This window comes from Agrilus planipennis, unplaced genomic scaffold (assembly GCF_000699045.2).
Source record: "Agrilus planipennis isolate EAB-ADULT unplaced genomic scaffold, Apla_2.0 scaffold268, whole genome shotgun sequence".
Classification (NCBI taxonomy): Eukaryota; Metazoa; Arthropoda; class Insecta; order Coleoptera; family Buprestidae; genus Agrilus; species Agrilus planipennis.
In genome coordinates this window covers 19,552-31,101 of record NW_020440374.1, presented here as the reverse complement: position 1 = coordinate 31,101, position 11,550 = coordinate 19,552, and the positions used below count along the sequence as shown (strand labels likewise).

The 11,550-nt window shown below is 32.3% G+C and overlaps 2 protein-coding genes across 2 annotated transcripts in view; one reads left to right on the top strand and one right to left on the bottom strand.

Annotated features, from left to right (window-relative positions):
* LOC108742470 (glutamate receptor-interacting protein 1) overlaps window positions 1-10,140 on the top strand; it is a 102,713-nt gene extending 92,573 nt beyond the window's left edge. Inside the window, exons 6-14 of the mRNA XM_025979680.1 lie at window positions 201-413; window positions 490-618; window positions 2,295-2,475; window positions 3,948-4,174; window positions 4,868-5,209; window positions 7,101-7,265; window positions 8,369-8,808; window positions 9,848-9,967; window positions 10,026-10,140. Coding sequence (XP_025835465.1) covers window positions 201-413; window positions 490-618; window positions 2,295-2,475; window positions 3,948-4,174; window positions 4,868-5,209; window positions 7,101-7,265; window positions 8,369-8,808; window positions 9,848-9,967; window positions 10,026-10,124 — 1,916 coding nt within the window. The 3' untranslated portion in view covers window positions 10,125-10,140. The remainder of the gene's footprint in view (window positions 1-200; window positions 414-489; window positions 619-2,294; window positions 2,476-3,947; window positions 4,175-4,867; window positions 5,210-7,100; window positions 7,266-8,368; window positions 8,809-9,847; window positions 9,968-10,025) is intronic.
* Window positions 10,141-10,145: 5 nt separating this feature from the next.
* LOC108742469 (solute carrier family 35 member E1 homolog) overlaps window positions 10,146-11,550 on the bottom strand; it is a 3,546-nt gene continuing 2,141 nt past the window's right edge. The window contains exon 4 of the mRNA XM_025979684.1: window positions 10,146-11,181. Coding sequence (XP_025835469.1) covers window positions 10,951-11,181 — 231 coding nt within the window. The 3' untranslated portion in view covers window positions 10,146-10,950. The remainder of the gene's footprint in view (window positions 11,182-11,550) is intronic.

Genomic DNA, 11,550 nt, shown 5'->3' with positions numbered 1-11,550 from the left:
TGAAGTTCAATGGAAATTTTTTCTACGGGGTATCACAAATATCAACAACTTGTAATCCGAAAAAAGATTTAGGAATGAGTGAATTAAATTTGAAATTATATTAAAACGTCAAAAGCTAGCAAGTTTTGTACAAACCAAAAAAAAAAAAAATAAATTGGTCAAAATGGATCAGCCCGATTTGATGTGCTTCTATCGAACAGGTTTCTTCATTGACCAAATTATACCAGGAAGTACCTCTGACAGATGCGGCGCTCTAAATGTCGGAGATCAATTATTAGCAATAGACGACATCTGTTTGGACGATTGGAACGGTAGTCCGAGAGATGCCGAAAAGTTATTAAGAGGTGCCACTAAACTCCAAATATTACCAGCACATGCGGTACAACGATCGTCCTCACGAAATTTTAAGTCCGGTAAATAAAAACTATAATTCTAATCATTAGAGCTGACCGTTTTTAGTTACTTATGTGTGTACCATTCGTTATGCAGGTGTTTATCAAAGCAGTCCGAGCGTCTCAGGGTTTAGCACAATTAATTCAAGAAGGTCGAGAAGTAGGAATAATCGATATAACAACCGTAAGAGCTCAGTACCAAAACTATTTGAGGGAGGAGATCAAGGTAAGTGTTAAAACTTCAACAAAAGAAAGCTTTATTCCTTTTTATATTACTTTCATAAGGATTTTTTTGATAATAGCAACATAAAATCATTCCCGATTATACAAGGTGTTACATACGTGTACTAAGTACTTACAGTTTTTGTAACGGAATATTGTTAGGGTTTAAACGATAGACAGTAATATAGGGACGAAACATAATGTACCATTACAAACGACGGGAGATAAGTCTCTCATGAGAGAATCGGTGGTGCTCATACAATTATACCTACATTTTATTTGCTGCACCTATACAGTAGTTAGCATACTACGCTTGCGCTGTACGAGTAGCCAATTGAATCTAGGCACTAGCAGAGATGTGATTTATTTGAAATAGTTGCATTTAAATACTTTTTTGAAAAAAGCATTTTGTATTTTATTTAAAATACTTTTCCAAACGTATTTTCTATTTGTAAAATGCAAAATACATTTTTGCCGTTAAAAGTTTTACTAGTATCACCGATGAAATATTATATAAAATGTTGAATGAAAGTTGCTCACATTGGCTATTGAAGGTATTAGAAGTTTAAAAAGGGGACAGAGCCATTTCATGAATGCCATCTAATTATTTAACTGAAAAGAGCCCAAAAAATTCTAAACTCCTAGAAAATGGATAATCTAAAATATTGGATCGATATTGTTTTCCGGGTTCAGTGTCATGCTATATGGAATTTTGAAGTTCCAAATTAATATCTGCACCTGCCAAATCACGACTTATCGTACCTTTAGCAAAGAACTACAAAAAATCAGAAACAAAATGGAGTTATAAATATTTTGATATAAAATGATTGATCTTGATTTTACATCAATAAAATTATTTGCAATCCTACTTTGGTTCTGATCATTGACGCTAAAAAAACTATTTTCGGATCAATGTCTTTTTTTCAACTGAAGAAACTATAACATAATGATATAATTCTCAACTACTTCAAACAAAAAAATATGAATCATACTCAATCTTCGTAGCTGGTGATATAATGCAAACACCACTGTTAGTCTAGAAAAACTCCGATATTTAAAAAATGAGCAGATGCCTGCAAGGTTTTCTTAAAAATTATTTGATACATAAGTAAATGTAACGAATTAAAAAGTGTTTTGAAAATTCGTATTTTGCATTTAAAATGCACAAGGGAAATGTATTTTGTATTTTACATTTTAATTTGTTAAAAAAAACATTTTGCACATCTCTAGACACCTGTTTCCGTGCCGCTTTCCCTTTTACAGTCTCCTCATTGCGGGCTTATGTTCCGTCCTTGTATATTCAAAAAATCAGGGTTTTATTTAATACCCTTACTGACATCGTTTTACTATGAAAACATTTCAAATGTGTTCATATTTCGAATTCATATTATAATTAATAATTTTCAATTTTCCAGTTTATGATTGTTTCTGTTATTATTATTTAGAGAATTGGAAAAAATTAAATTGGATAAATATTAAAATCGTAATTTTCAGAAGTGGTTGTCAATCCATCAAAAAAATTCCCAAATTAAATTAATTTTGATGTTTGTTTTGAGGTTTTACCTAATATGTAATTTGTATATTAGGTCTAAAAAATTCCCTCATGAACCCCTTACTTTTGTGAATTATCTCAAAAGGAGATCAATTTATCAAAAATTTTGTTGTCTATCTTTTTTGCAGTGAACACATTTTGTACATCACCAGGAACCAGAGGCGTCTGTCATTCTGAAACCCTCTATACAACATTGGTCGCTGACAGGGGCAAAGGTTATGGATTAACCTTAGCTGTTGGTGAACATTCTGATAATAGGCCCATGGACATACTGATCGGAAGGATTGCAAATGACTCCTCAGCTTACAGGTGAGCGAAAACTATACCTACCTAGACATTTTTAATTTGTGTCTTGTCATAAATTGTAGTAGCTTATTTTATTTGGTTAAAACAAAAAAAATGTATTTAATTAGTAGCTGTTCTAATTTTTCATTAATGGTTTGGAATTTCCAATTTTGTTTCCTTTAGTTTAATTTTAGTTTAATGTTGTTTTTTCGATTAGACAGTTCAAGAAACTGGCAACCTACAATTCTAAAAAGTTATATGTATGAAACACTTCGACATTTAATAGTGGTTAATATGAAATATTAATGTGAAAGTTCATTTTTAATTTTTTACCCACTATAAACTACCTCAGGTTAATGAGGGAAAATTTGTTGCTGTTGTCACACCCTCGCCGGAAATCGAACCCGGGACCTTTCACTTTACGCACTAATGCTCTGACTACTAAGCTACGAAAAATGTGAAAAATTTACAACAGCAACAAATTTTCCCTCATTAACCTGAGGTAGTTTATAGTGGGTCATCATAAGGTCGTCAGTCCTAAGACTGGTTGGACACGTACCTCCACTCTTTCCTATCCTCAGCTAAACTTCGCATTTCCCTAAAACTAGAACGTCCCACATCCTTAACTATTTGCGAACAGTAATCTAACCTAGGTCTACCTCTACCCCTTCTAATTCCTGCTTCTGCCTCTAATATGTCACTGACTAGACTTTCATGCCTGAGAAGATGTCCTACCAACCTATCTCACCTATTTTATATTGACTTCCATAGAGTCCTCCGTTCTCCTATTCTTTCTAATACCTCTTCATTTCAAACCTTTTCTATCCACGTTATCCTCATCATTCGCCTATAACACCACATTTCGAAAGCTTCTAACCTTTTCTTTTCCGCCGCGCCCACTGTCCATGTTTCACACCCGTACAACGCTGCGCTTCAAACATACACCTTTAACAACCTTTTAGTGGGTAAAAAATTGAAAATGAACTTTCACATTAATATTCTAAAAAGTTTATGATTGTGAGTTTCCACCCCTTCATATCGTATTTTACCGATATTTCACCCTAAATCGTCTTCAGGACTTTTCTAATAGTTATGAGTCATCTGAAGCAGAAGAATTGAGTTGCAGATTACTCATTAACAATTGTTTTGGAGTACTATATTAAATATTTTCTCCATCTCATACCTCCTATCATAATTCAGAATACTAATTTTGTTTTTACCCTTCCGTGCAATGGGGGTTGCCTCACCAAAATCCACCTTTTCCGCTTCCGCCTCCCAAACTTCCTATCATGCAGCAGGTTACTGAAGCCAACCCATAAAACATAAATTTTCAACTTCAATAAGCACCAGCATTTTACTTGGTTAAAAAGGCTAAACTAGTCAAAAAAAAACATCCAATCCTGATAAAATGGGAAAAGTCGGTGATCAAACCTTTATTTTTACGACAAAGACAAACAGTTTCTGTTCGTTTTAGTAGAAAAAGTGTCGTATTACAGATGCGGATGTCTACAAACGGGTGACCGTATAATATCGGTAAATCACCAACCGAATCTCACTCTTCAAGAAATCAATAATCTTTTAGAGGCGGGTACAGATCCAAATAACACTCCTAAAATTATTGTTCAAGTCGAGTTTGACGTAGCGGACACAATAGTTCCATCAAGCGGAATTTTTACAGTGAAATTGCCTAAGAAGGGCCCTGGATTGGGTATAACAATCACAGGTAAGAATATACTTTATAACGTCAAAGTAATGTAACCAGTGGCGTAACTATACCATCTGAGGCCCATTACAAATTCATCGGATGGGGCCCTCCCTTAATAACTTAATATGGAAAAAACTTCACATTGTAATTTCATCTTTTTAAATCACGAAGTAAAGTATATATGTATACTTATCAAGTTTTCTCGAGATTCAAATAAATTTCGTAAAAAATTAGTACTCATTTGACTCTAGCGTAGCGCATGAACGTCCTTCAAAAATAGAAAACGGGACTTCCCCGAAAATCATTAACTCGCGTCACCAAAGAAATGAACTTATCGCAATGGAAGCGTTCTAAAACTGAACGATCTTTTTCTTATGAATGTGTTCAAATCTCGATAGTTTTTGAGTTAATACTTGACTTAAATTGATTAAATATAAAATTAATATTTTTTACTGAATTTTATAATAAATGGTAGGTTTCTTCTGTCCTCACGGTCTCTTGGGCCAGGAACCCGTGTTATTTTCCTTTCTGCCACCCTAGTGTTACGCCACTGAATGTAACTTTACTTCAGTATATACGTATCAAGTGAATACCGAATTTTGAAATATGAAATCCTTGCTTTGGCCTAAATTGGTTATTAGTGGGACTAAGCACTTTTTTTTTAAACTGATAAAGGTAATTGATCAACACTGACAAACAACATTCTTGCAGCATCCAAAAATCATCCAGACGAACCTTTTATCATATCAGAAATTCGTAGAGGTTCAATAGCTCATAGAACGGGTACTTTACATGCAGGAGATAGACTGTTATCGATCGACAATAGATCCTTGGATAACGTTAATTTCGAATCAAACTTCGACATTTTCCAATGGTCTACAAACGACATTGTCACATTAAAAATCGAAAAAACAGAAACCGACAATGCCAACTTGTTTTTGGATTGTATTGTTTACACTGTTGAACTAACACGGTACGGAGGTCCTTTGGGAATCACAATCTCGGGAAGCGAGGACAGTCAAGAACCTATTATTCTTTCAAGATTAACGGAAGGTGAGACACTTTATTTTTCATTTACTCGCAAATGAAATTGCCAAAAAAGTAAAAGGAAAAAGCTTTTATAGTATAATTCTTCAATTCTTTAAAATGTTATTTGTTTTGGATTGATCTTCTTAAAATTTTTGTTATTTGTGAAACATAAGAGATTTNAATAACCTAATAAATTGAGTAGGTATGCATGAGTACACTCAATATTATCATTTTATGAGATCCATACCTAATATGGCATTGTTTACAATGACAATTAAATGAATTAAGTTAATCATATTAAAAATGCCTTTTTTTTTCAGAGAGTATTTCTGACCAAAAGCGCAGTAGTTATTCTAGCCCAGGGTTAGCAAGTATAGACAGTGCCGTAGACTCATGGGACAGCAATGCTACCGAAAATAATATCGAGAACAGTACAGGTAAGTGTAATTTTATAGTTTTTTATGTATTTCGTATTTATTTTTATTATCTTACTCCCAGCAAACAGAATGCGCTATGCTGTATGCTATTTGCTTGTATGAAACAACTAATACAATAATAACTAATCGTAAGCGTTTCTCAGCCACTATAACTATAAAAAAGTATCTATTCAACTTCGCAATATAAATTTGAAAGAACTATTGGAACGTTACGATTCTCTTTTCTCTTAAATTGTGCTTGGTAATTAAGAAAAACTAGAGATTGACGATGTCTCGCAACTGAGTCTCACTGGATGATTTTACTTAAAACATTCTTGTACTATTTAGTCATGTAGACAACTCGCACGATAAACCACTTCGATTTTTTCTAATTTTCTACACATGTAGACACATTGACCTATTATTTGATACCAGTTACGACCATAATATATATGAAATACCCACGAAAATATTCACAAACTCTTGTGGCACGCAAACCTATTAGCTACCCACGCGTGAGCAGTGTAACCGAACATCCCGCACTCTTTTTTAATGAATGAAGAATTCTAATACCTTTAATTTAAAAATCGGTACAGATCTACAGATGCCTGCGATCAGTAATAGTACTTATATAGTACTCCTTTTTTTATTAATGTAAAATATATCTAATGAGTACAAACAAGTTCGTCAATATTTCTCATTATGTAAATGGGACACCCTGTAGATTCAAAATTTATAGTCGATAAAATTTACGTTTGAAATAAACAAATTCAATGAATTTGAAACGCAAATCGAGCCTAATCCTTTTTCGCTTTATTAATGAAGAAAATCAGTTTCTGCAGTGATAATGTTCTTGCAACTTTTACACCGTAAACAAAATGCATGAAAAAAGGTAAGTGAGAATGTGCAAAGCTTTTTTATTTTTATTTTGTTTTTCACGTATTCTAACATAATAGTGCAAAATAAAGTAACAGTAATGAGTTAAATGTATAAATAACGTAAAAATATTTTCAAATATGGCTGACTTCCGGTTATACCTTAAATGCACAATAACTTCGTTATTCTAAATGAAACCCCCTACTTTTTATTACATTTTTGAGTTCCTAATAAAAAAACAATATCTGTTTATTAGAATGTATTGGACCTGGATCGCACCGTTCTGGAGTTGTTTCACGTTTCTTCGAAAATTTGACGTTTGCAATCGTTGATGTCATTATAAATATCTCAGAAACGAAACGACTGGGAAGGTTGCGGTTTTCGTATTCCATTTCGGCTTAGTGGCTCACCCTGTATATAATTTTATTTTGATTAATTTTGATTACTACCATTTGAGTTGAGAAATTACTAGGAAACTGCTGCTTTATTTATATATCGTCCGTTTCTTATACCTATATTTATGAATCTTACAATGAGCAAGAGGGACAGATGGTCATCTAAGAGCTATGTTTCTCCAAAATGAGTGCACGTTAGATTTGTTAAAATCATAATTATTGTTCCAGGTGGCTTGGCAGAAAAAACAGGTGCCCTTCATGTGGGCGATAGAATTTTAGCAATTAATAGCGAAAGCTTGGAGCACAGGCCTCTGTCCGAAGCCATTAGGTTGCTTCAAACTTCCGGCGATAGGGTGCAGCTAAAAATAGCCAGACATTTGAACCCAAAAATAGGTAGGTTTCGTGTGTAATTTTATTATTTTATGTGTGTGTGTGTATGTGTATATGTGTATATGTATCAGATGTACTGACTACAAAGAACCGCATACATCATCTTTGATTGGTTAATAAAACGTATTAAGAGAATACAACGGATATACATTTGGCTCATAAAGCTTTCGACACGTGAACGGGATGTTTTTTTATTCACGGTTGCCAAAAATATTAGCACAAATAAAAAAGATTAAAACAGATCGAGAATTCTAAGTAAAGGATCGTAATAATATTTTATGATTATTGGTCTTATTTTTAAAATGAAACGATGATGTTCATCGTTAACATTATTCGTATTAATTTTTCGATGTGATGTTTAATTACACGTCTTTTTTGCTTTAAACAGGATACGCCACTGAAATGTAAATAAGCTTTTTGTATACAGGGTGGTCCAATGTATTGTAAGTTTAATCCAGAAATTTTTCCAACAAAGGCTTTTCTCTATTTTAATACAAGATCTTCTGTAGCATCCGGATTTGCTGTTGTAGGATACAGTAATATGGATCCAGTTAATAAAAGTTGTAGGACAATATAGGGCCATGCAAAAAACGCGGCTATTTTTCAACTCTAAATTAAGATGCTACAGACGATTTTGTATTAAAATAAAGAACATGTTTTTTGTTTGAAAATTTTTCGATTTAGGTACACTATATATAATTTGGCCACAATAAATATATTGCATACTTTTTGAGCAACCCTGTATACCAAATCTTAGAGTTTGGTAAGTTTCAATATTGTCAGTTTAAAAAAAAGGAACGCAAAAGTTATTACTGTTGTCGTTTAAAGCCTCCATAAATTACTAATAGGTGATATATTCTCAATTCTTTGAANTAATAAAAGCTACACGAAGGTAACTATAAAACTAAATTATTTATTGCTACACATTTGGTATTTAAATTTTGCAATTTTTTATCCTTCGTTACTTCTCTTCAAAATGCTCCATCAAAAAAAGAAGTACAAAAGTTCACATTCCTGCAATAAATATTGAAATATATAATATGAATTAAGGTAATATATCTGCTCATATTTACCTCTGAATTTTTTGTAACATCTGAATCTTATAGATCACGTTGAAAACAAAGACATAGAAAGTGTAATAAGTGAGCCGTTATCATTGCAAGAGCATCCAGAAAATAAAGAAAGTCAAAATAAAAACGAGTGTGGTCAGTTGCAGTATTATTCAGATACAGAGGAAACGTTCTGCCCAAGCCCTTTACCACTGCCCAATTACAATTTTGGTAACACGTTAAAGTACGAGGCTAACATGTACTGCCAAAGTAAAAGTAACAATTTTATGGAAAGACTACCTGGAACATACAGCAATGAAAATATCTTAGGCCACGAAATTCATCATGTAACGTTGTTTAAAGATTCCATATACGACGATTACGGATTTAGTGTAAGTGATGGTCTTTACGAAAAGGGCGTTTACATAAATAGAATCAGGAAGGGTGGACCAGCAGATATTGTGGGACTACTAAAACCCTACGACAGAATTTTACAGGTATGTATTATAAACAAACGAAAACATGTACTTTTTTGCAAAAAGCCGCAAAGAAGATAACTGTATCACTTTATATTGCGAATAACTAACTAGGTCACATTTATTTTTTATTTTGAATTTCTCACGAACTATGATACGTAGAATCCTTCGTATAATTTTCCTACATTTTAGAGGAGTATTTCGGAGAACTTTTTCATAATTTTATTTTCAGTACTTTCTCGTATACAAATTAACAAAAAAGTTCGTTTTTAAGTTTAATGCAGGTAACTAAGAAAATCGAGAAAATATTAAGAACCCGCCAAAAAATAAGATAAAAGATAATTAACATGTATTAACATATAGATGAAAGTAAAAGGATTGAGTTGAGTTAAATAGTAAATCTATCTACATTTCACTTGAGTTAATTAGAATTCTCACATAAGTAACAACAATAAAAATGTCTCAAAAGTTGTGGCCTTCAAAGTCAGATATGCTACAAGAGTCTAGCCAGCACACCCGGAGTCACGAATACAGCCGAACGTTGAATGAAACAAAAAAAGAAAGGTATTGACCAATTTCCCCCTACTACCTGGCAAAGACAAATAAATAGCAGAACGGGTGTTATGGTTAGCAAAGCGTTTTTTTACAGTTGTAAAAATACAAAATATAAACATAATCTTACCTATGCATCAAGTCGGATGCGCACTGCTTTATTGCGCAGCGAGCCAATGTACGCAACTCAGTGTCACTCTCACGATACGCGTTGTATATTGAATAAGCCAAAAAATGAAAGCTTGGTGTTTCATATCTCTTCAGCCTTCTTTTAGAAATCGTGGGAAAGAGTGGGTGGTCATTACGGTAACAGATGAATAGAATATTATTACTGATTTTATTCGGCGTTTGGATATACTACTCTTGACTCCTCCAGGTGTTACAGCTAGACTTGTAAACATACCCTGTTGTTCAAACGTTCATATTTATAGAAAATACCATATAAACCTAACAAAGTTTGCTTTCCATTTATTTAGTTTCAAAATATGTATATGTAGATTTTTTTCAGGTAAACGATACGTGCACACAAGATTTCGACTGCTGCTTGACGGTGCCTCTAATAGCATCCGCAGGTGACAGAATCGAACTCGTTGTCTCACGAAATCCTTATCTAAATCGTTCAGAAAAAGTAAGCATCTTTTGTTGTAAAAATAAATTATTTTACGTCAATGTTGCAAAAATTTCAGGACATTCACCTATTTTCCTGGAGCTCCGACGACCAGGACAATCTTTCTAATCGCAAAATGTTATCAATCAGCCAGAACACAATCACAAAGACTTTATAGTAAAAAAAATAATTCCAGTGCCATGTTATAAAAAAAATATTTATTTATTTACATATTTACACAATTCCACAGAAAAAATAGACAAAAAACCTCCATAGCATAACACTACAATACTGTACTTTTTTATAAATAAAATATGAAAGAAAACAAATCGAAATGTATAATTTAACAAGATATATAAATAATTCGGTGCGTCTTTTATAATCGCTCAAACATAAATAGTTAAGTATATAACAGGGTGATCTACATTTTCTAAATGAATGCCATGCGTCTGTAGTATCTGATAAAATATTTATTATTATATTTTTTTTGATTAAGTATCTCCATAATTTTAATTTGTCTTCTTATTTTACATTCTGGCACTATCGTAATCATGTATTATATAAATCTATCAACCATGTTTTTCTTCTATTTTACTCAAAAATCCTATATATTTTTTTATTTATCAACTGTATAACACCTAAAATGGTGCATATTTTTGATAATGCAAATGACAATGTACAAAAGAAAAAAAATAGAAAAAATTGAGATAGGGATGTCGTTGTAAAAATTTGAAGAAAGTTCCAATATTCAACAACGACGTCACTGTTTATTAATACTCTTGAAATTTCGGGCCTGGTTGGAGGAGACAATGAGAAGCATTCATAACATTAGAATGGATATTAGAAAAAGATTGTCACCCTCTTCTGTAATACAGGTCAGTTAAATAATTCGAGATATAAAAATCGAGGGAAAAGTTGTAAACATAATCCATAAATAAAATGGTTAACAATTGAAAGAAATACTTTAAAAAAATATTATTTCCTATCTAAAAATAAAATTATTGTCATACAAACAACAAATTAGTACTGCTTGAGTTTGTGTTGTTTACAAAAGAATTGTTATTCATGTATTTTCCATTTGGTATATTGCCATTTACGTATTGTTTCCTATAATCTATATCTAAACCACCATTTTGTTGGGGATTTAATAAATATCGATTTCTTGATTGCCAAGAACTTTGATTGTAAGGAAGTAACGTCTGCTTCGCGTGAGCAATTCGCGCATCATATTTTGCCTGAAAATCATTGATTATCAATGAGATGCTAATAAACATAATAATAGAAATGGACTACATATTTAATACACAGAGCAGTTACAATGCAATGCATTACTTTTATTTTAATAGTGGGATAATAAATCTAATACTTTGCTTATTCACTACAATAATAAATAATGCATTTAGTACAAGGAATGTTGAGTCGGTAAGAGTACAAAATGACCCCCATAATACTGAATTTAAAAAATTATTTTTTATTTACTGATTTAACATGATCATTTTCGACATTTTTGCCAATTTTATTGTATTTCCTCATTACTATCAGTACATATACATGTTTCATATTAAGCGAAATGATAATTTTTTGGGATCATTTTTATTATTTTT